Here is a 23,517-nt window from a genome sequence, read left to right on the forward strand (position 1 = left end):
CAAGGTTAGTCGGCTGGGCTTATTGTAGCGATGCACTTTAGGTGATGTTGTCCGTGTAAATTTATTATTCAGCATACGGTCATGTTGTGTTTGACTTGCTTTCTTCTGATTGGTCAAGATGCCCTGTTTGACATGCTTGGGCCAATTTTAGATGAATGTGCTGTATGTGAAAGGAAGGGCAACATGCCCAACTTTAATGGAATGTTTTCTACAAACTACATTTCCCAGCAGGCATAGTGACTGTAGAGAATTTTTGGTTCTCTGCTCTGCTCTGCTGCACAGGGATTGTACTGTAGGCATTCTAGGGCTAAATCTTTCAGAATGCAAAAAAAAAAGTTTGTTCTGGCTTGTTGGTTTTGTTGAGCAATGTAACACTTATGGATTATGGTTATGTTAATTCCATTTTTTTACAGAACAGCTATGACGGTTGATGAACTTGATTTATTGTGTAAGTGTAAGCACCGCTACATTACACTTGTTGGAACTTTCAGACGTATTAGTGGAGTATTTAAGAATTGAGATATTTTAGGTTCCAGTACCACTGCAATCACTGTAAAACCTTTAAACAATACTGTCAATATTGAATTTCATTCCAGTTATTTCCTGAAACTTTAGAGTTGTGATAAGATAAACAATATGAACAATATGTTTGTTGCCTAGAACAAGAACAATTATAATTGCAGTGCCTATCAATTGCTTCAGTGTCACTTAATGAATGAAATGTAATTGCTGATAGTAAACTCAAAATTACCTTCAGCAAAATTACCTTATAGGCTGTACATTAAAATACAGTGTAATGTAGGGATTATGCTCTCACCTGCATTCAGAGTTAGATGTAGCGTAGTATATTGATTGCAGTTTTTGGAATTCTGTGGAATAATGAGTATTTATTAGGATTTCAAGTATTACATACACATTACGGTTGCAGTTGCACTCCAAACATAGATAGCAGCAGATAGGCTTTGCATAACAACAAATACGGTTTGAATTACACTTGCAAGACTAAAAAGTCGATTTAGACTACGCCTAGACTTAAGCACGAACAAACTCAGATGAAATTAAAAAACAGTGTTCAGTCTGAAGTTACTAAGTATTTAATTTTCACTTCACTGCGGCTTTGGTTACATTCATTACTTTTTTTTTTTTTGGTTTGATGAATGAATTGGTGGATTTGCATTTCATAGTAAAGGTTTGTTCCATACTGTGTCACATCATTCTGAGGAATGCCACTGTTTCATTCCATTCCTTTAGCCAAGTGCTTCCTTTGGGTTTGATTATATTTACAAGTAGTTTGATCATAATCACACTTTATTTTTTATTGAATTCACATTTTTATTTTATATTCACTTACTTACATTGTCCATGAAGTGGACATTTTGTCACTTGAGTGCTTCTTTTTTTTTTTTTGCGCTTTGGTGTCATTGCTGTTACTCCTGGTTCATCCCACACTGTTATTCCCATAAGGACACATTCCTTTTTTGGTGGTATATATATTTTTTGCACCACACAAGCAGTAAAAATAAAAATGACCATGATTCTATTTTCATTGTACTGCCAAATATTACATGGTGTTTATGTTGCGGTTATCTTTTTTTTTTTTTTTTTTAATTCTTCTCAATGACTTTGTATCGATCCACAAATTATTCCAATTAAGTTTTGTGATAATACTTACCGTTATCATAACAGTGTTAAAAGTTTTGGCAATACATGATGATGATTGTAAAAAACATCATTATTATAAAATGAAATTGTCAGAGAATTGCTCAGTTATTCTATATTATGCATATACATTTTTTTATGTGTGTGAACGTGTATATGTTTACTGTTTCCAACATGCCAATATTATTTTTCAATTGTAATTTCTCACTTGTATTGACTGTACTCAAAATAAAAAAAATAAAAAAAAACCAAACTGAAAACTGCTAGTTCCATGAAAAATGTCTCTTTTTTTGGTTAAAATATGTACAGGACAAATTTCCGTTAGTTCTCTGATGGTGAGTTTGTAGCTCTTCCACGATTCCCTTGTCACGCAGCGGCAGTCGGATGTTTTTCTCCCTTGTCTCTCCTCCCTAGTGTGACAGTGTGAAACGTGTGCTCTCCCTCACTCTCGGTGACGTATATCACTCCGTAATAACTTCACACACACACACGTCTCCCTCTCTCTATCAGCTCATACCAACCCTGTCCTTCACTGATAGAGAGCGGGGAGAGCAGACGTATGGGCACAATGTCACTGGTCTTGTAGCCCAACAATATCTCGGTGTATGCGCTGGTTCCTCAGGTTGGGATTCCTACCAATTTAACTGTACCGTGGCACGCAGACAACCGGCCCCTTGTAGCACGACAAACGTAGCTTTAACTTTACCACAATGCCGTCAAGTTTGACTACAGGCCTTGTGAGGTAAAGTAATTATCGCAGTAGCTTCCCCAGCCCCTGCTGCGTAACAAAAGCACAGCGTTTTGATAAAGTGGGGACACGGACGAGACGAGCGGGTGGCCATGCCGCTGAGTTTTATCAGTGGGCGAGAGAGGGAGAGAAACGAGTGATGAGGGCAGATAGGAGACAGAGGTGACAGCTGACGGAGGGAGAGATAGAGGGAGAGGGGGCTATTTGTGAGGGGAAAGGGACGTGAGGTAATCTGTACAGATACAGAACCCAGTATTCGGAGAGACACCGCAAAAGGCGCATGCATTGGGAAAAGTCAGCAGAATGATTGACGCCCCACCAACATCTCAGGTAAGCCTGCTGTTTGTGACATTTTTTAACACAGACTGTACAGTAGTGCTGTATTTGGCTGTTATAAAAGGTGAACAACGCTGCTGTATACAATACTAGGACTTAAGTTAATGCTGTCTTCTTACTTTCTTCAGTCTCTGTGCTAAAACTCGATAGTTAGTACCTGTTGCTACTTATATAACAGGCTGTTTTAGTGGATTTTAATTGTGATGTGATACTACCTGTGCCACAAGAGAAAATCATGTTTTGTGTTGTCCTCTTTTAATTAATTGGTCCTTGTCAAATTTATTTATTCAAGCTTGTTTTATGGGTGGAATTTGCTTCTATTTGCATGTGAACGTCTTATATTTCACTTTGTATTGCTGATTCTCAGAATAGTGAATACTGGGAAAATTATCTGATCATTTCCTGGGCGTGTTTGTTTCTAGAGGCTTATCCGTGAAACTAAAAAGATGTCTTTTTGTTCCAAAAAAACTTCACCTCTTTCACAAGTCTTACCACTGGCTGTCCGCCCACCTCTTTGTTCCCAGCCCCAGTCTGGCGCGGTGAAGCGAAGTCACTGGGACCAGTACCGGCCATTCCTGTTGGGCCTCGTGTGTTCCTCCTTCCTTTCCACACTGCTGGGGCTAGGGCTTTATTTACGTCACAGCTCGTCAAACACGCTGATCCCTCCAGAAACAGCGCAAGGTATCTCGTTTGGCCTTGAGAGGGAAATTTGTAAAAAGGATGACAGGTTAAAGAAAAGTTTTCTAAAGGACTTGTTTGTCCTTGCAACATGGGTGCAGCAATAGGTTTCAGTCCCTCTGGTCAGTATTTACCGCTCAAATTTCCTACGCCTTTTCTCATCCTTTCTCTCTCTTGTTCGTAGCCCCACTTCCTTGCCTCACCCCAGCCTGCCTGAAGGCCGCAGCACAGCTGTCTGCTGCAGTTGATCCCTTTGCCCAGCCCTGTGATTACTTTCTGGCCAGCTGTGGGGCAGGGGGGCAAACAGTAGCCAGCAGGGGGAGACAGAGAGGCAAGGAAATTACTCAAGGAAAGAGAGAGGAAGAGGAGGGAGCAGGTGAAACCGAAGGGGGAGGGAAAATACCAAATTTGGACAGAGCGACACAAACAAATCAAGATGATCCTCGAGACACGTCCTCCAGCTTATCAGACAGGCAGACAGCACTGCTGCACATAATAAAGGAGATCTTAGGTAACAACTGATATTTTTTTTTCTCTGTGTATATTTCTGGCTGACATCTGTGTCTCAAGTGCTCTATTTATACCTCTGTGAATGTAGTTGACTTGATATCTTGTGATATTAAGGTGTTCTTCCTAAATATCAGTGCCTATATTTTATTGTACTGAATACGCACCATCTAAGCGCTGTGACCTTCCTCTCCCAGAATCCGAGGCCAGGCCTGGCTCACTAAATTCAGCCGAGCAGAAAGTGCGCACCTTTTTCCAGTCCTGTATGAACACCAGGAGAATAGAACAGCTCGGGTCAGAACCGGTCCTGAAGCTCATAGAAAAGGTGACTTTTTGGCGGGGCAGTTATGTTACTGACCGAAGGGGGTTAAGGCCTGCGATGCTATGATGGAAAGTGCATTTTTGGTATTCATCCATATGCTCGTAGGACATGTCCATACTGTTTCTTCATAGTTTGAGAAGGCAACCTCAAGCTGAATGAATGCCTTGCTGTAATTATGAACACTGTAATACTCCAGTGCACATTTGCTTTGGTGCTTTTGAATGTATTCATGTGGTGAGCTGAGATGACTGTTACCGAGGGGAAAAAAAATATTAATTTCCATGGAATACTTCAAAGCCAGTGGTGCACTGCTAGATATGTGCTGCTTTATGCATGCTCAGCAAAGAAAGTTTGTGATTGTAATTGAAGCAGCCTGGAAGAGACCTTCTCTCTCTCTCTGTAGCTGGGGGGCTGGGCAGTGTCTGGAAAGTGGAATCACGGCGACTTTAACGTCACTCTCTCTCTCCTGATGAAAGAATACTCCACTTTCCCATTCTTCAGTGTGTATGTGGGAAGGGACCCCAATGACAGTGACTCTACTAGCCACAGAAAGTACATACAGGTCAGTGAGACTGGTGGTGGCAATTACATACCATTATAGCTACATTCTACTGTAGATCTACAAAAAGTAATACCCAGTGGGGTTTACTGGGGTCTGCTTGGGCTGGCTAGGGTGGCTTTTGTTGCAGTCTGCTTATGGGTTAGTGTCACAGGAAAACAGGTTAGCACACCGAACACTGCTACATGTGATACACACCATAACAGGAATCGTAATTGTCAACTGCCTAACTAAATGTCATGTGTACCTGGGACAGAAATAATTTACTCCTGCTGCACAGAGACATTTGAAAATCTGTCCTGTTTCCACAGATAGATCAACCAGAGTTTCAGATCCCTGTGGAATGGGACAACAAGGAGAAAAAATCTAAAGTGACACCTCAGGTATGATTCTGCTTTTTACTGCAAAGTTAATTTTAAAAGACAATGACTTTTTTGTACATTGCATTACATGACATCATTTACTAGATGCTCTTACCCAGAGCGACTTCCAAATAAGTGCATCACAATGCTAAGAGTAGTTATCGAAAAGTACTACAAGAGGTCACTTACTGAGTTAAGTGCTAAACTAGTGTAGAGCGCTAGATAGACAGATAGGATAGATAGGGAGTAAGTAAGTAATGTTATGACTGTTGTTGAAATTTTGAAGGCGATTATCACTATTGTGATTACGATTAGGGTTACCAATCAGGGCCACCAAGTAGGTCTGTTTTAACCTCAATCTCCTTCTCCATCTTCCCCCCCAGACCATGCGTCACTTCCTCTCCCCTCACCTCCAGCTGCTGGGTCGTCTGGGTGCGCCCTCGAGCAGCACTAATCTGCACACGGGCCTGTTCCTGCAGCTGTCCTCTCAGCTGGCGCTGGCTGCCTCCCCCCTGTCCCACCGCCTCCAGCACCAGCTGCTGTACCAGCGCATGACCGTGAGGGAGCTGCAGGTCCGTGCAGCCCGCCCACTCCCTCCTCCGCCTCTTAGTGTGCCGTGCCTCTCCCTCCGTCTGTCCCTTCACATCCCCCCCCCCCCCCCCCGTCCTTCCTTATCCGACACAACAGCATGTGTTTGTTGCCCTTATGCCACATCTCAATCAGCATTTTTTGCAAGGCTGATATTTTGCCACCATGTGCCTTCGCGTCCTTTTTGTCTCAAGGTGGTAGGTTTCATTTGCTGTGTGTCAGTGTGTGTGTATGCACAAGGATGTGTTTTTGTATTTTGGCTTGTTAATTTTCCTCCTTATTAACTGGTTGGTCTCCACAGGCCGTCGCCCCTGCCATTGATTGGCTCAGATGTCTGCGGGCAACCTTTCACCCACTGCCTGTCAACCAATCTGATGTCGTCTTCCTCCACAACCTGCCTTACATCATAAACATGTCCAGGATCATCAGTAAATGGCAGCGCAATCAGGAAATGAGTGGCAGGTACAGCAATAAAGGTTTTAACACTCACTTCAACCATCATTCTGTACATACACAATAAAAGACCAAAATGTTTTTTGACCCATGTCAGTATTTCATGTATTACAATACACTTTGTATTTTTTTTTCCCGTACCTACATTCATTATCCACTCCTCTCTCTGTTATAGTGGCTCACTCCACACTTTCATGATCCTCAGCCTCCTACACAAGGTCATACCTGCATTAGACTCCAAGTTCACTGAAATACAAAGAAATTTATCAGTGGCGCTCGGAGATACACAGGAAGTGAGTACCCAGAGCTGCACAGCCTAAGACACTTGCCTTAGGAATAAAATGGTGAATGTCCACGGGAATGAATGGGGATTGTAATATTTTGTACCGTCTTGAATTTTCTAAGTGTCTGTATTCTCCTGCAGCCTTTGAGCTTGTACCGTCTCTGATCCTCTCCAGGTAATCCCCCGCTGGAAGAAATGTGTTTTAGAGGCAGAGAAAGGATTTGACACGGTGCTTGTTCCCATGATGAGAGAGAGGGTGGGAGAACAAGAGGTAAAAGGGTATTGGGAGGGCATGGGTGGTGATATCCACAGGTGTCAGAAAACATTCACTGCAGAACAACAGGAACAATGGAAAAGTGGATTTGAAATGTTCAGCTCCCCTCATTTCTTCACCTCTTGTTTACCCAGGCGGAAGAGCTGATGCAAAACATATATTCCTCATTCAAATCCAGATTAGCCAGCCTCAGATGGAGAGATGAGGAATCACACACTGCTGTTGTGAATAAGGTAAAAGTGATACCTGTCGTAGAATGAAAAGCATTGTAATTACCGTGCATGATTGTGTACAGTCTATTCATTTTAGTTTCTTTTGTTCACAGATTAGGACTCTTACTCCAAGACTGTTGAGTAACAGAGAAATTCTGAACCGAACAAAAGCTGAACAACAATATTCAGAGGTAAATGAGGTTTGAGCATAAATGTTATAATATCATTCTGAGGTAGTTTTGAGCATTTCAGCAATGGTTCCATTACCAGAAGCAGTGACCTCTCCTTATCTTACAGGTGCCAGTCAGTGAAGATGACTATTTCTCCAACTACCTGCAGTTTCTCTCCCTTCAACGGAGGAGACGAAACAAACTTTTTTCATCGACGACAGCACCTGATATGTGTGTAGGCAGTTTTGTGTTTGGAAATGTGTGTGGGTAGACAGGGTTCTTATTATTCTTATCAATTTGGGGCCCGTAGGTATGAATTCATTAAAGTTCTGTGTTCATGTATAAATATTCTCATTAATACAGGTACGGCCCTCACATTCTGAGGCCTGTTTTTTGACTGAATTGAGTGACTAATTGAGAAAGTTTCAATTGGATCCCATCAGGAGAGTCCACATACATTGAAAGGAAGGCAAACTGGGTGTGAATTTGTCTTAATTCCTTTTCCACTATTAATCTAATTTAGTCGTTCATTTTGTAGTGGTGTAATGACTCCTCTTTTCTTCTCCTCTTCTTTTGTCTCTGCAAGCTTGTCATTCACTCCATCTCTTTCCGGTGAGGAGGTTCACTTTCCTTTGGGGATGTTCGTCACACCTTTCTTTCATCCCTCCTACCCCAGGTATCAGTATTTGGCAAATTAATCTTCACACACCTGTCATTACCAACACTGGTACCAAAAGGTGGCCTCACTAACATTGAACTCCTTGACATGTTTGATAGTGAGATGGCTACTAACTGTGTAATAACTGATTTTATAGGTGCTGCCTTGTGAAAGATTTATGTGTTCACCACAGCTGCTGTCATTAGACGAGAGCAATATTTAAAAACCAGTCATTCTACCTGTGTGTGGCAGGGCTGTCAACTATGGCATATTGGGGACAATGATGGCCAAGGAAATTCTACACCTCCTTCTACCAGACAGTAAGGAATACACCCACACGCCTGTTACTGTGTGTCTGTTTATGTGTATAGGTAGTGTTTCCCTCTCTCTCTCTTTCCCTTTCTGTATATTTCCCCCTCTCTGTCAGTCTGCGTTTCAACCCTCTCTCTTTCTCTTTGATTGCCCTTATGTCATTTCCCACTTTGGCTCTTTGCCTAACTGGCCACCCTTAACTCTCAGCTGCGGTATTGATTTATTATGGTTGCTGGGTCCATTGATCAGGATGTATTGCTTACAAAATATTGTTATGTGGAAAAAATGCTAAAATGCTACTTAGACCTCACAATATCAAAAAGCCATGTCCATCTACCAAACACTATGCTGTTCTCATTGCAATGCAGTCCAACTTTGCTCACGCTCTTTCCCACACCTTGGCATCGATGTTTTCCTATCTCAGTGCTGAACGAATACCTGATAACTTTGTTGTGGCTCCATCATTTACATTAGTCAGCCTTGCACTGTCTCTGCATTGGTATTGTTATGACTACCTACCCCTGGCAGTGTAGCACACTGGTAAGGAGCAGGGCTTATAACCAAAAGGTTTGATTCCCCACTGGGGCACTGCTGTTGTACTCTTGGGCAAGGTACTTAACCCAGAATTGTTTCGGTTAATATCCAGCTGGATAAATGGACAACATGTGAAAAAAACTGTAGCCTACGTAAGTCACTCTGGACAAAAGCGTCTGCTAAATGCCAGTAATGTAATGCAATGTAATTGCTGAGTGTGCCTGTGTATGCCCTTCAGTGACACTCTCTTTTCTCTGCAGTCCAGTCCCAGAGTGAGACCCCACAGACAGTGGGTGAGTGTGTGTGGGCCCACTACCTCCGTCTGACCGAGAGCTCACACAGAGCTGACCCTCCCCGTCTCACCCCTGCTCAGCAGCAAGAAATATGGATACAGTACAGCGCCCTCCAGATTGCCCTGCAGGTCAGTGTGTACATTACATCACGTTACATTCATTTAGCAGACGCTCTTATCCAGAGCGACTTCCAGCACAATAGAGCATAATGGAACATGTGTCCATTCAAGTTGAATGAGCGACAGTGTCAGGCTATACTAACAGCACTCCCAGACCAGTGAGTGTGAGCATAACACTATTCAAGCCCTACCCTAAGTTAAGTTGTGAAACCTGACTAGACAAGCAAAGCTGAGTACACTATCATATACCCATATACTCCCAGTGTACATTGCACTGGGGAGCATTTGCACTTAGCTGGCTGCTCCGTATAGGAGGTTACATCATGTCCAATCAGGTCATGTAGAGATTTACCTCTCTGCTCTATCCCTCTCTTTTCCCCTGTACTCCAGGCCTACAATCAGAGTTTACTCATGTACCACGATGACACCTCTCTCTCTGGACTCTCTTACACCCCCTTGTTCTTCACCTCCTTCACACAGGTAAAAATAGACGACAAAATAAAAACAACTGTTCAGCAAATTCATCAATGGAGAAAACATACCTGTAAACACACAGAACTGTAGATCTGAATTTTGTCAATGTGGTTCCTGAAGTATATTTTGCAGCATGTTTTTAAAGAATGATGTGGCAGATTCAACATACAAGGACATGGTAAATATCCTGAAGTGATTTAACCCTCCTGATAACATTTATCACATCTCCCCGAAGTTGGAATGAATTTCTTCATCATATTTAGAGATTAATTCCAATACTCATTTTTATTATTTTCTCATTTCAGATTAATTGCAGCCCTGATCCATCCAATGACCTCTTGCCCTTTGAGCCCTTATTCCTGGTAACTGTCGTCTGTATGAACTCTGACTTTTGCCCAAAGCCGACAACTTGCTCCCACAGTACCCGCCAAGACCTGTCACAAACGTGCTGATGATGAACTAATAAACAATGTCTCCTGTGTATATTTTATAATTATGCCTGAAAAGGTTTTCACTGTTTGCATACCTGTAACAGCAGGTGTCTAAGGACAGTACTGATACATCAATATTCACATTATTCTATCCATATCTGAGTGCAGTATTCATGAACAAATGTGTTGACAGACAGTGTATCCATTTAAACAGAGGTCATGAGAGGAATATGTGTTTATATATATATTTGTAATATATGTGTTTGTGCTTCTGTATATAGGGCTCTCCTGTATAGTTTTGAGTTCCATATAAGTGTGTGTGCTAACTAGTTCACTAAAATGTATTATGAAATCCAGCATTTAATAAATGGGTTTTAACATGTTGAAATAAAGATAATAACAATGTTGAAATGTGTTTTATTTTGTGACTTAAAATAACTATATAATTTACCCTCAGATTACATCGACAGCCCTGTCATGATGTAATGTGGTGTTGGCAGACAAGGTCCTGACCTGCAAAACTGGGATGATATAGTGACTGGGAGACAGCCAAACAGCGTACGGACCCTAAATCTTGTCCTTTGACTTCCTCTATAACACAAACAAGAAATGGGTATATTTCAGAATGGCAGAGAACAGCACCAAATAAATTAATAGTGAAGATTTGTCATTGCCGCGTTCATTTCACTCTTTGATGCTGTGGGAAGCAATACAAGAGTCAGGGCAGAGGTATAAATATAGGTTGTCTTACTGAAAAAGACTTCACTCCCCATCAGCACTACCGATGATGACGCAAAATTTGCGAGACGGTGAATTCCTACTGCAAAGAAGATGGCAGCGCGCGGCGGCGATAAACGTGGTCTGGAACATTTGGACGAATATGAACCTAAACCGGCAAAACAACTGAGAAGCCTTCACGAACAGATGCTAGATAGGCGCCTGGTTGTTGTTCTCGAGGGCGCAACGCTAGAAACTGTAAAGGTAGCTTTGGCCGTCTACTTTGAACGCATATTCGCCGGGTATTGCTCGCGTTCGCCGCTGCCGCTAGGAAGGTTGCAGGATCACTGTAACCTACTCGTCTGCGTCTAGGTTGCTAACTGTACAAAACATTTAGTGTCTGATCATTAATAATTGACTTAAACTACCTAATTGTGTTAGTGAGTTTTTAATACAGGCAAGTCTTTCTGCAGAAAGTCTCCTTTGGCTTGCACTCTACATGTCGGTTTGCTAGCTCGCACTGAATTGAAGGCTGTTCTAAAACGTCTTTGCGATCAATGTGTCTGTCTGGTGCAAAATATTTTTTTGCTGTTATCCTCAGGTTGGTAAGACGTTTGAGTTGCTTAACTGCGACCAACACAAGAGCATGATCATAAAGAATGGAAGAGACCCAGGAAAAATTCGGCCTGATATCACACATCAGGTGAGTTCACACTTCGCTGCACTTGTATAGTGAAGCGTTTTGATATTTTCTTTTTCTACGTGCATGCTTTTGTAGTGGCATATGTTAAATGTCAAGTGGTGAAAAAAGTCTTCTGTCCCCCTTTTCGCTACCAGTGCTTGCTGATGTTGCTGGACAGCCCGTTGAACCGTGCGGGGTTGCTGCAGGTCTACATTCACACAGAGAAGAACGCGCTGATCGAGATCAACCCGCAGACCCGCATCCCACGAACCTTTGCTCGCTTCTGTGGGCTCATGGGTGAGCCGCTTTTCTGCACTGGGTCATTGGCAGAGTTTTATTGAGGAATATGCTGTCGCAGCCTCCTTCTGTTAGCATTTCTGGTATGCAGACATGCGTGATGTAGCAGTTGTAAAGATATGAAGGGTGTCAGCCAGGCCCGGCACCAGGAGAAAATACAGAGGGGTGCAGAAAAATGTAATAAATACTATGTAGACATCTGGATTTAATAGACAACAGGGGGTGCAGTTTACTCCTAAGCACCCCCATGGCACCGGGCCTGGTGTCAGCACTACCTCTAGTTCCCTCCACGTCCTTCTTATATTTTGCTGTTTTATCCCCTCTTTTCCTTCCATCCTTTTTTCTCCTCCCCTCATTTACCTCACTGTCTGTGTCTCCCAGTCCAGCTCCTTCACAAGCTCAGCGTGAGAGCAGCAGATGGGCCTCAGAGGCTGCTCAGGCTCATTAAAAACCCAGTGTCGGACCACCTGCCCCCTGGCTGCCCTCGCTTTGGCACCTCCTTCTCTGCCCAAGGGGGTGCAGTCTGTCCCCGGACCATAGTGCCTGCGGAGGGGCCTGCCACTGTGGTGATTGGAGCGTTTGCGCATGGAGCAGTGAGTTCATTTGGGGATCTAAATGTTTAGAAGGATTACTTGTTTTAGGTTACTTCGGGAAGGGGTCATCTGTACTGATGACCTCTGGTAATATCAGTGCTGTAATGTGCACAACATGTAGGTTACGTGATATAAGTGTAAAGGGGTTGTGATGGAAATAAAGCTTCATACAAATGTATGATGGACTTTTTTCCTGCGTTAATTCAAGTACTTTGGGATATTACATGAGTTCATCTGAATGCAGTGTGAGGCTTTGTGAATCTGACCACAGTCGTGATCTGATTTCGCACTGTGGTACTGTTTGCTCCACAAAGACTATTTTGCTCTGTCAGTAAATCTCATTATATGGCCTTAGTAGTTTTTTACAAAGCAATATTTGTAGGACATTTTCCAGTTTCCCTGTCTGTGTAGGTGATAATTGCATAGATAAAATGGTTTATTTCTAGCTATAATGGAAATTGGATTACATTAGTATTCTCTTAGGAAAAGGTTTTGTGAACAAATAATAATTGCAATAATCTTTCTTTTTCCTTCAGATAAATGTGGATTACACAGAGAAGACAGTGTCTGTCAGTAACTACCCCCTGTCGGCGGCTTTGACGTGTGCAAAGATATGCTCTGCCTTTGAGGAGGTCTGGGGTGTGTTGTGACCTGAGGAGAGCTGAAGTCTTCTTTAAGCAGGAGTGCAAGGACTCTGATGTATGACAATGAGTTGTTTAAAGGAAAAACGTGTGTGTGTGTGTCAGTCATTAGGAGAGTGAGAGAATGTTTGGAGTGAACTGTGTTTTGTGGGGAAGAAATGGACTTGTGTGTTTGGTTGTAACATATGTACTCAGTTCTGGCTCTGTGAAAGGCATACATAAAATCTAAATCAGGGCTTCCGTGTATCTGTTACAGGGAGGATATTCCACATTGTATAATTTTCACTGTACAGTTTTTTTTCTTGGGGGAGAGTGCTGCAAGTATTTTTGCAGAACAAAAATAAACAGACATTTAGATATTTCAGTTTCTGTTTTTTGTTCATGTTGGAGAGGTACTACTCGGTAAGTGGACATACACAAAATGACAAGTTGCCTGAAAATCGGTATAACTGAAAACATTCATCAAAAAACTGCTTCATGAGTGAGAGGTTGAGTGCTCAGGATTTCTCATAAGTGTGCAGAAGATGACTAACACATTTTTTCATCTGAAGATATGCTAGACTGAATCATTTACTGTGGCGTGCTGCTGGTGGTCCTACTTTAATGTGCACATTATCAGTTGCTTGGCATGCATTATGTTTAGAAATGAAAAATGCAGTGGTTATATTTGAGATAAATAGATCTGACTAATGCAAGCTCTGACTGAAAAACAAGGCTCTGCTCTTTAAACATACAAACTCAATGCTCTTTATACATCACAAATGTTGAACTAGAGCTGGTATTACACAGAGATATTTATTAGTACATGAATGGCTGGGTAAGGTAATTTTCCCCCTTACCTGGTCTGTGATGACCGCACATGATTTACCTAATTTTTCTAGGTTTTACCCAATTACCCAAGGCATCAGTGTGTGATACATTTTCATTACAGCATTCTATTAAGGTCAGTCCACAGCAGAAGAAAGTCAGGATGCTAACATCTTGTCTAAAACCAAGGAATATAGATGCTCTTCGTTCCTGAAAAACGTTTTGAAAAGGCTTTGATCTCACCTAAGTGTAGCATCCATCTACATGTGATGCACACTTGTCATTTTGCATCAGAACACAAACCACAAATTAGCTGGGGGGGTTACATGTGGATAGGTTGAAAGAGCCTGTTTGGGACTCTAGGCATGACACTGTAGCACCCCCTACTGTGCAATAAGTGTCATGGGACCTTTTATGACTATAGTTGAAGCAGGGTGTCCTTTTCTTATCCAGAAGTGGACATCTCCTATACCACCCCATTACAGTTTCCCCAACACTTAGACATTGATTTTCTATTCAGTACAGAGAGAAGACTGCCACTTCCTGGTTCACTGACACCAACTCTTGAAGCTATTTGGTTTACTTGGTCAAACAAGTCCAAGTACTAATCAAACCCAACACCACCCTTCAGGCAGGTGAGAGGTATGGCTGCTGACCATCATAGCAGCAAATGGTCTTCATTTAAAGTGACTTTGTTTAATCTCTCCCAACAATTTCACATGAACACATAATATGTCTGCAATTGATTAATGTTCATATTGCACATAATGCTGTTATTTGTCGTGGATTTCATCTTATTTCCTACAAAAAATGCACAGCCCTGCTGTTGAAATCATTGACTTTGGGTAAAATAGTTATTATTCACAAGCTGCTGAACACAATTCGGCAGTAAGCCTAAATTATTATGAATTTAAATGTAATACATTTCAATAAATTAAGTCCGTTTAAGGTACATAGCTATTTTCCAGTGAGCTTTCATGTAAATAATAGGGAATGCTTCGTATTTTTATTCTTATCTCGAAATTCATGTTACAGCACATACATACAATGTGTATATGCACATACATACAAGCTTGACCTTAAATATGAATATTTTATGGACACCCTAAATATGAAATATTGATAAAAACAAATGGGTTGGACATACCAAGATTACACAGATTTTAAAAAGCTTTCCACGTTGTAGACTAGCTGCATCTCTGCCTCCCGTTTAAAAACCCATATACTGTAACACCATCGAATCTGGATATTATCGATATTCATCGAATCTGGATATTAATTATGTATAGTGATTGCGATTGGGACTGCAATTTTCAAAATTGGTACTAAAGCGTATTCCGTACCTTCGTAGGTGCCCGGTACCTATAACAATTCTTGACGTCATATCTAAAGCGACACCATGTACCGTGCAGCGGAAGCACGTGTTTTGTGCTTTTTCTAGTTCCGGGAATAAACGTGTGCAATAGGGTGCATGTGTGAGTACTTGGTGTGGTAGTGGGGTAAGACTCGCTCCGCATCCAACAGTAAAAATCAAAACGTAACCGACCAGAAAGAAGATTTTCTGGAAGAGTACAGAGAACGTAGCTGTTAGACGGGGTATAAAGTACGGGGTCGTCCGTATTTTGAATAAGTAAGTTGCATATACTGTGAATTATGATTAGCTAGCTAGCTTGCTACTTTGCTACATTAAAAATTTCCTTGGTAGCCAGGTAGCTATTTTATAAGTTACATTTTGCAAGTTATCTGCATTCTGAGTATATGCTAACAGTGTGGTGTATCTGTCTGTATATATAGATCTTAAGTCGCAAGATAGTTGCAGTAGTTATTAGCTTCCAATCAGTGTATTAGGTCGTTAGCCACATGGTTAACGCACGTCGTTCATAGCAAGAAAACGATGCCGCTGGTGTGCCACTGGAACATAAATCTTTAGCCAGTTTGCAAGGTTATGACATCCTGGTAGTTAGGTACGGTGTATCCCAAGTTATGTGGTGCTTTTAGATTGTAATAAAAAATGTTAACTGATATTTATTCCTTAGTAGCTATTAATAGCTGTTTAATCCATATTGGGTGAGTTGGGGCAAATGCACTCTCAATATGAGTAGATTCAACAAGTAGACAAAAAGTCTGTATCAGCATCTTCGAGGTAGCAAATATGTGGATATGAAAGTTGGTACTCCACAAAGTAATGTTACTGTGTTTATGTTAAACTAGATTGGCCTACATGCTTGCTTAAGAATTTGTCCACACTTAGTAAGCCCTGAATGCATTACCTACATATTCCAGTATTACCTCTTGATTTTTAGATCATGTATTTACACCTGTAAGAGGATGTAATCAGGTGTAGTACTGGCTGTGCTTCTCAACTTTAAATCGTTATTATGTATGTATGTTAGTACGTTCTCCTCATCTCTAGCAGTGCTTGGGGGCTAGTTGTCTGTTTGGAATGGGTAGTGTTCTTGTCTGTATCCTCTCCCTTAACTGACAGTTTACTTTGTAATGTCTAACTTTTTAACTGCTTAATCTCGTCTGTGTTTTGCAGAAGACCCACATAGCTGTCGGCCATGGGCAGGAAGTTGGATCCCACCAATAAAGTTAAGCGAGGGCCAGGACGAAAGGCCAGGAAGCAGAAGGGGGCAGAGACCGAGCTCGTCAAGTTCCTAGCGGATGGTAGGATGTCCGTTTACACAGAACTGACATTGGAGATCAAACCTCTTCACAGCAGTAACCTGTTTTGATGTAGCTCTGTCTTCTGTGCTTGCGTGTTTAAATCATGGGATGGTTTACTTTTTTCAGAGGAGACTGGGCCGAAAAGACTATCAAGCAGAGCAAGGAAACGGTAAGGATTAGGATGACGGGCGTGGCAGATTGTGCTCCATTATAAACCTTACCTGTTAAACCAGAACTAAAATGAATTGTCATTAAGGCTTTTGTACTGAAATGTGTCTGTAAGCATGGGATTAGACAGCACTATACAGAAGCAGTCGTCAGTGGTGGTCGCCATCTCTTTTGGCCAATCAAAACTGTTGTGTAGAATATCTTGATCGTGTCTGGATGAATCGAGTGACTAGATAACTCCTTGTGTGGGAGGTGTAATTTTGGCCTAACGTGTGGACTTGAATTGATATGGATTTGTTGGTCTGTGGAGGCAGGAATTGGCAAATGTTTATAAAGTTGCTGGCGTTTTCATATCTCATTTTATCATTTCAAGCTCTCTTGTAAATGGATTTTGTTCCTATTGAAACAATGGATGTCCAGTCAAATGTTAACTATATACAATGCAAGATGCATCTCTGACTGTATTTTCGGCACTGGTGGAGCATTCATTTGTAGAGAATGCATCTCAAAAATAGTGTGAGTGTGGGAACATTCATACAGGGGTTTCATAAACATCCTCGTTTCTAATGATTTTGTTTTTTTTTTTTTTTTACAGTGCAGCGAAGAGAAGTCAAGCCTCTAACCAACATAAAGAAGAGGCTGAAACAGAGCAGGCAAAAAAAGGTATCCGTTCATTCTAGAAGAATGATTATGATTTGATATTTGCTCAATTTGTTCAATCATCAAATCATTTGTTCAATCTCAGAGTTTTGTCATGAATCTGTCAGTGTTAGTGTTACTATGGTGTGTTTTCCTTAAAATGTGCTCTAACACCCAGCAGTAACATGTTGTTCAGCTTCTGAGGGGCCTTTTCTACCTTTTCATCCTCAGGGTTCACAGATGAGAACAGCGAGTGGTTGAAACCAGCCAAGCGTAAGCGACCTGTTGACGAATCAGAAGGAGAGGATGACAGTGACACTGATTGGGAGGAGGAGGAAGATTTGGAAGAGGGGGAGGGAGCAGAAATGGAACAAGGAGATGGCAATGAAGACGAAGATGATGATGATGATGATGATGAAATGGTTGACGACTATGGAGCAATGGAAGACAGCAGTGAAGGAGAAGAGGATGATGGGGAAGCAGGCAGTGATGGAGAGGAGGTATGTGTAACTGTCATGAAAAGGTAAAATGCGTTTTAATATCATAGTAGAGGTGGCACTTGAGGTCTTCATGTTTGTCCCCAGAAGTGAGTGACAAGCACAGAAGAACATGTCAGCTACTAATTGGATTGATGCAACGACAAAAATATTATTGTTGTGGGTCTTATGAAACGCGCAATCTGCTGTTAGAGCACAGAAAAGCATGAAGGTGCACTTCAGCATGGAGTGTTAAGGTTTCATCTCATCAGTCATCTCATCAGAGGCATAGAACCTATTGAACGGCAATGCATGTTTTGTAAAATAGTCGTTCCATTATATCCCCCTCATGTCTAGTGGAAATACAACATAAATCACCAAAAAAATGAATACATGGATGTGGAGAAAAATGTCTCACAATTGTCAGTATGTGAAATGGGCTTAAAGTGAGCCTTTGACAGTGACACTGGTAAATTCTAGCACTTACTGGGGGTGCGGTTGTCCACCCCTGTGTAATGTGATTGTCTGTCTTTCCGTTGTGCTCGAATCAGCTGCTCCCCATTGAGCGTGCTGCCAGGAAGCAGAAGAAGCTGCAGGAGGCCATGGAGGAGGACAGCGAAGAGGAAGAGGAAGACGAGGAGGAGGAGGAGAGCGGGGATGAACATGCAGACGCTGATGAAGATGATACTGTACAGGCCAATATTGATGAGGTGGACAGGTTCAAGCTGCCAGGAGCTGAGGAGAGAGAGAAAGAGGGTGAATATTATTGGGGCTTTGGTGGTTTTAGTGGCTATTTATTTAGCTTGTGACAGTTATTGTCACTGTTATATTTACATTTAGGTTTCTATCCAGAGTGAAAAGCATGCTACAATACAGCATGTAGTAATATTACATTCTAGTTAAAACATAAAAATCTCTAATATTATTAGGTGTTCATGTCTTAAGGTGACTTGACACATGATTGATTTAGGATTACTTAAGATAGAAGTACAATAGTTAACATTCTTCCTACTGACAACTCTCTCTGTGTTACATACTCTTAGGACTCCTGCCTTTAGATCTGAAGTCCATCTACCAGCGAATAAAGGACAACGTGGATGTCCTGTCCAACTTCGCCAGCAAAAGAGAAGAGGGGAAGGAGAGGGGAGAGTATCTTTCCCTTCTGAAAAAGGACCTGTGCACATACTACAGCTATAACGCCTTCCTCATTGAGAAACTGCTAGACATCTTTCCAGTGTCTGAGGTAAATGAACTGCTTTGGCCCCCTCGGAAGACTATCGCATCGCTTTGCAACTGCTTCGGCACCTTGGCAAACTATTACAAAAAGAATGCTCTTTTTGTCTGTTGTAGTTGATTGATTTCCTGGAGGCCAATGAGATTCAGCGACCAGTTACCATTCGAACGAACACCCTCAAGACCAGGAGGCGGGACTTGGCACAGGTAATCAATCAACTCAGCAAAATGGGTCAGTTACAGGTTTGTGTTCAGAGTTCTTTTGCAGTGACAGTACTATTGCGTTTGTGTGGTGACATACTGTGTGAATTCCTTTCTTTCAGGCTCTGATCAACAGAGGAGTGAATCTTGACCCTTTAGGAAAGTGGTCAAAAGTGGGTCTGGTCATCTTTGACTCCTCGGTGCCTATAGGTCAGTGAATTTGTCTACTAAAATATACTGTTAATGTACTGCAGCATTCAAGGTGGTTCTTATATATGCACTGTTTTAACTCTCTCAGTAAGTATGATATTTATGCACAAATTGTTCTCTATTTTAATAACATTGCCAATCTGTCTGGATCTCAGGTGCAACACCGGAGTACCTTGCTGGCCATTACATGCTGCAGGGAGCCTCTAGCCTGTTACCTGTAATGGCGCTCTCTCCCCAGGAGGGGGAGTCTGTGCTGGACATGAGTTCTGCACCAGGGGGCAAGACCACATATATGGGTATGGGTCTCTTAAATCTCAAAACCAAACTGAAATTTAGCTTTGATCTGTTAGTTTAATAATTATTGTTGCACTTGTTAATTTGTTCTTGCACGTGTTGTTCATTTTTGTGGCGTACCACATATTCTGTATTCAGTATGGCAATGGTTATAGAATCGCTGTGTGACAGATTGTCTCTTTCTGGTATGGAACATCATTCTCTGTACGTACTATTGATCATCTGACATTATATGCACTCTAATACGTTTTCTTTGTACGTCGCTCTGGTTGAGAACTTCTGTCAAGTGACTAAATGTAATGGAGATATTGGATCGAATATCAATACCAGCTCATAATTACACACACATTATCACCTTGTGTGCACCCTCCAGCTCAGCTCATGAGGAATACGGGCGTAATTGTGGCTAATGACGCAAGTGCGGACAGACTGAAGAGTGTGGTGGGTAACATCCATCGCCTGGGTGTCACCAACACAGTCATCTGCAATTACGACGGCAGGCAGTTCCCCAAGGTATAGTTCGTATCCATCCTTAGTGGTTGTCTCTGCAAGTTTATTTCATTGACTTTCTTTCTATGATGTGCAGTGGATATAACTAATGTGATTTTGCTTTGCCGTGAGATTATCTGTGAACACCACTGATAGGTTATTATCCATATACCGTGCACTGTGAGTTATGTATGATGTACATTTGTGTCCTGATTAGTTATGTATCCGATTGGCAGGTGATGGGCGGGTTTGATCGTGTACTGTTGGACGCTCCATGCTCTGGAACTGGGGTCATATCTAAAGATCCGGCTGTGAAAACCAGTAAGGTAATGTATGGTCAAACCATTCAATTCTCTGAGTAGCTCTTTATGAAAGTCCCTTCAGCTCCTTGGCAGTTTCTTGGTTCTGACTTAGGATGACATAAAATGTCTCTCTCTTGCCCTTGCTAGGATGAGGCCGATATCCAACGCTCTGCTCACTTACAGAAAGAGCTCATTCTTTCAGCCATTGACTCTCTCAATGCAGAGTCTGCGACAGGAGGTTATTTGGTCTATTGCACCTGTTCCATCATGGTGAGTATTACTGCACATTTCAATATTCTCATGTTTCTGCCTCATTGTGATTTATCATTTATCATATCATTTACATATAAGCACCGATAGTTTGCGTAACCTGCAGTGCCTGAAGGGTGAACTCCATTTAGGTCTGTGATGTGAATGAATTTTTGTCAAGTCAAACTGTAGGAATAATCCATCATTGTTACAAGAATTTGGCTGACCCCTTCAGGTTTGTCTCATCTAATGGAATTGCGCTGTGTTGGGTGCAAAGGGTTCAAGGCTGAAGGCTTGTTGGGCATCAGATGACTAATTTTTCTATGACTCATCACTTTAATGGTCTATTCAAAGACGTCATTCCTGTCAACCCCTTGATGTTTTACATTTGGCTGAAATGGAGTCCCTTTGCCTGAAATCTAAATTACAGTTACTCTGCATCTTCTTTTGTGCTGGAAGTCACTCTGGCTAAGAGCGTCTGCTGAATGAATGTAATCTAATCACAGTTCATGCCAAAACTATTGAATAGTCTCTCAAAATGATTTTTCTTCTTGATAGAATTTTCCTTTGGTAGAGGGTTCCTTAGTCCATGCTTATGATGTGGTAGTTGAAAATGAAAAGAAAATGAAATAAGCAAGGAAATGGTAACACTGACTGTTTGTTTAGGTGGAAGAGAATGAGTGGGTGGTCGACTATGCTCTGAAGAAGAGGAATGTCAAATTGGTGCCCACTGGCTTGGACTTTGGGAAGGAGGGGTTCACAAGGTAAAGATGGGGTGTGGTAATGAATGAGTGAGCAGAGTATGAAAAAAAGAATGTCCCAGATGCAGTGTGAATCCAGCAGACTAAAAATACCCTTTATGAAGCAGTTACAGGTGGATACCTACTTATATGAAAGTGGAAAATGGGAAGTAGTACTGTGAAACTACTGTGTAACTATTCTGTGTGTATGGAATGCGAAGGAATTAAAGTTATAAGTGCATTGTAATTTTGTCTTGCACTGCAGAGGAAGACAATTTGCATATTCTGTTTTCTGTACTGTTTTGTTAAATATTGTGTACATTTTCCTTTGTAATATGCAGATTTCAAGCTACAGAAAGTGTCATAACCTGTAGATTTGCATCTCTAAAATACCCGCTCTCTGACTTTTACATGGAATGACTGTTGACATAAAAATAAATGGAGGTGCTAAGACTGAAAACAAGAATAGTTGTTCATCTTCAACTCTTTGTCCCTCCAGTTTATGACTCACTGTTTCTGTGCTCTGCAAAGGTTCAAAGAACGCCGGTTCCATCCCTCACTTCGCCTTGCAAGACGATTCTACCCCCATTCCCACAACATGGATGGTTTCTTTGTGGCAAAACTGAAGAAATTCTCCAACACAGTCCCAACCACACCTGCTGGTCAGAATGCAGGTAAAGCAGCTGACAGTGTGGCTCATGGAGAGATTTGGCTGTATATTTGTAAATGTTTTTTTTCTGTTTAGTTAGTGTACATATGTTGTGTTAACACACTGATTCTCTTTTAATTTTCCAGAAGAAGACAAAGTACCCGCGGAGACAGAAACACCTGCTCCCTCTAAACAGAGCCCTACAAAACCAGAGCCAAAGGTCAAGGCCAAGAAACAGCCCCCTGTCAAAGGAGACGTTTCAAAGGAGAAAATAGAAAGTAACGGAAATGTTGCAAAAACCGTCACCAAAAAACCTGCAGCTGTCTTAAAAGAGAAAAAAGATAAACGGAAGAAGCCCAAGGTTGCCAAGGAAGGTGAAGGAGAGGCAAAAGAAGCTGTAGTAGAGGAGAAAAAGGAGGGGAGCAAGTTTGAGAAGAAAGCAGGTAAAAAGATGAGAAAAAATCCCATGAAGAAAAAGAATAGAATGGGGAAGAATAAGTTCAAGAAGTTTAAGAAGATGATGCAGAAAGATGTTTGAGAAGGAGGTGTGACCACGAAATGTATCAGGATAGAGGTGGAGCTGGAGAGCGAGAAAAAGAGCATGGATCTCTACCAAACCAGGGGTAGAGAGCGGCAGAAGAGAACGACCAGACTGCACTGGACGTTTCAGCAGTGTTTCCATGGACATATTTTTAAAGCCTACAATCCATAACAATACAGCCCAAAAGACTTTTTACCTCTTCTTTATTTGAAAGTTTTATATGATTGTTTAGTGTTTTGTTTTGTCCTCAGATCAGATTGTTGGATAATTATGAATAATATTCTTTTGTGAGAAGACTGAATAAAATTCATCTCAGTTTTCCTCAACATGCTGTTTGTATATTTTTAAGTTGAGTTCTTAATGCAATTCCTGAAGCCTTTTTAAGAACAAACTCATCATGTTTTTTTCTTTGTAACAGTAAAGTTTAAGGTCATGTAATAACTAGTGAAGTGATGTACTGCAAGCATAAAATGAGTTGAGAAGGTTGTCGTGCAGCAATACAATATTGTGGTATTATGTGCCTCACCTTGTTTTTGTAAAGAGTAAGGACATAATGGTTGAGCCTGGATGGCTTGTAGGATCAGAGTTCTTGTGTGTGGCATGAAGCAACATAATGTGGACATACACACTTTAAACCAGTTAGCCTGTCTTTGGGACATTACCTCCATCTTCTCACAACATGTCAATGATGGCGTAACCAATGGTGATAAGCAACAAATTTTATGATTGCCTGTCAAGGACATAAAAGCTACACAGTACAGGTGAGATACTGTTATCAAAAGTTCAGCATCCTTATTCTTGGGAAACTAGTGTTGTACCTCAGAATGAGGCACTTCAACTGAGTTGCTCCAGTAAAAATGAAAATATAATTGGGACTGCGTGCATTAAAATCACCTTGGATAAAGCATTTGCTAAATAAACACTTCTCAATATTTAATTCAGAAATAAAT

The 23,517-nt window shown here is 41.5% G+C and overlaps 3 protein-coding genes across 3 annotated transcripts; all 3 read left to right on the forward strand.

The window, feature by feature from the left end:
* The first annotated feature begins 2,623 nt into the window (after positions 1-2,623).
* kel (Kell metallo-endopeptidase (Kell blood group)) lies at positions 2,624-10,178 on the forward strand. The gene is made up of 18 exons (XM_036538141.1): positions 2,624-2,737; positions 3,268-3,424; positions 3,606-3,932; positions 4,126-4,253; positions 4,654-4,812; positions 5,121-5,192; positions 5,555-5,743; positions 6,061-6,221; positions 6,388-6,505; positions 6,671-6,766; positions 6,904-7,002; positions 7,095-7,172; positions 7,279-7,382; positions 7,738-7,827; positions 8,062-8,129; positions 8,916-9,076; positions 9,458-9,547; positions 9,847-10,178. The coding sequence occupies exons 1-18, from the start codon at positions 2,711-2,713 to the stop codon at positions 9,991-9,993; spliced, it is 2,271 nt and encodes a 756-aa protein (XP_036394034.1). The 5' UTR covers positions 2,624-2,710; the 3' UTR covers positions 9,994-10,178.
* A 625-nt stretch (positions 10,179-10,803) lies between these two features.
* Positions 10,804-13,207, forward strand: emg1 (EMG1 N1-specific pseudouridine methyltransferase). The gene is made up of 5 exons (XM_036538283.1): positions 10,804-10,953; positions 11,291-11,392; positions 11,527-11,668; positions 12,050-12,261; positions 12,798-13,207. Exons 1-5 carry the CDS (start codon positions 10,804-10,806, stop codon positions 12,909-12,911), a joined length of 720 nt encoding a protein of 239 aa, XP_036394176.1. The 3' UTR covers positions 12,912-13,207.
* Positions 13,208-16,254: 3,047 nt separating this feature from the next.
* On the forward strand, positions 16,255-22,745 carry nop2 (NOP2 nucleolar protein homolog (yeast)). The gene is made up of 15 exons (XM_036538324.1): positions 16,255-16,376; positions 16,503-16,545; positions 17,140-17,207; positions 17,415-17,683; positions 18,211-18,415; positions 18,703-18,902; positions 19,010-19,099; positions 19,216-19,303; positions 19,459-19,599; positions 19,971-20,110; positions 20,323-20,412; positions 20,536-20,658; positions 21,304-21,401; positions 21,909-22,051; positions 22,173-22,745. Exons 1-15 carry the CDS (start codon positions 16,271-16,273, stop codon positions 22,562-22,564), a joined length of 2,196 nt encoding a protein of 731 aa, XP_036394217.1. The 5' UTR covers positions 16,255-16,270; the 3' UTR covers positions 22,565-22,745.
* Positions 22,746-23,517: the final 772 nt, after the last annotated feature.

The sequence above is a fragment of the Megalops cyprinoides genome, chromosome 10 (genome assembly GCF_013368585.1).
Source record: "Megalops cyprinoides isolate fMegCyp1 chromosome 10, fMegCyp1.pri, whole genome shotgun sequence".
Taxonomy (NCBI): Eukaryota; Metazoa; Chordata; class Actinopteri; order Elopiformes; family Megalopidae; genus Megalops; species Megalops cyprinoides.

Bases quoted from the DNA above. Each gene is read 5' to 3' on its own strand.
- nop2 (XM_036538324.1), top strand. From the start codon at position 16,271: ATGGGCAGGAAGTTGGATCCCACCAATAAAGTTAAGCGAGGGCCAGGA. The intron at 18,416-18,702 runs GTGAATATTATT...ACATACTCTTAG, and splicing joins TGAGGAGAGAGAGAAAGAGG to GACTCCTGCCTTTAGATCTG. The intron at 18,903-19,009 runs GTAAATGAACTG...TGTCTGTTGTAG, and splicing joins ACATCTTTCCAGTGTCTGAG to TTGATTGATTTCCTGGAGGC.
- kel (XM_036538141.1), top strand. From the start codon at position 2,711: ATGATTGACGCCCCACCAACATCTCAG. The intron at 5,193-5,554 runs GTATGATTCTGC...CTTCCCCCCCAG, and splicing joins AATCTAAAGTGACACCTCAG to ACCATGCGTCACTTCCTCTC. The intron at 6,767-6,903 runs GTAAAAGGGTAT...TTGTTTACCCAG, and splicing joins AGAGGGTGGGAGAACAAGAG to GCGGAAGAGCTGATGCAAAA.
- emg1 (XM_036538283.1), top strand. From the start codon at position 10,804: ATGGCAGCGCGCGGCGGCGATAAACGTGGTCTGGAACATTTGGACGAA. The intron at 11,393-11,526 runs GTGAGTTCACAC...TTTCGCTACCAG, and splicing joins GGCCTGATATCACACATCAG to TGCTTGCTGATGTTGCTGGA. The intron at 12,262-12,797 runs GTGAGTTCATTT...TTTTTCCTTCAG, and splicing joins GAGCGTTTGCGCATGGAGCA to ATAAATGTGGATTACACAGA.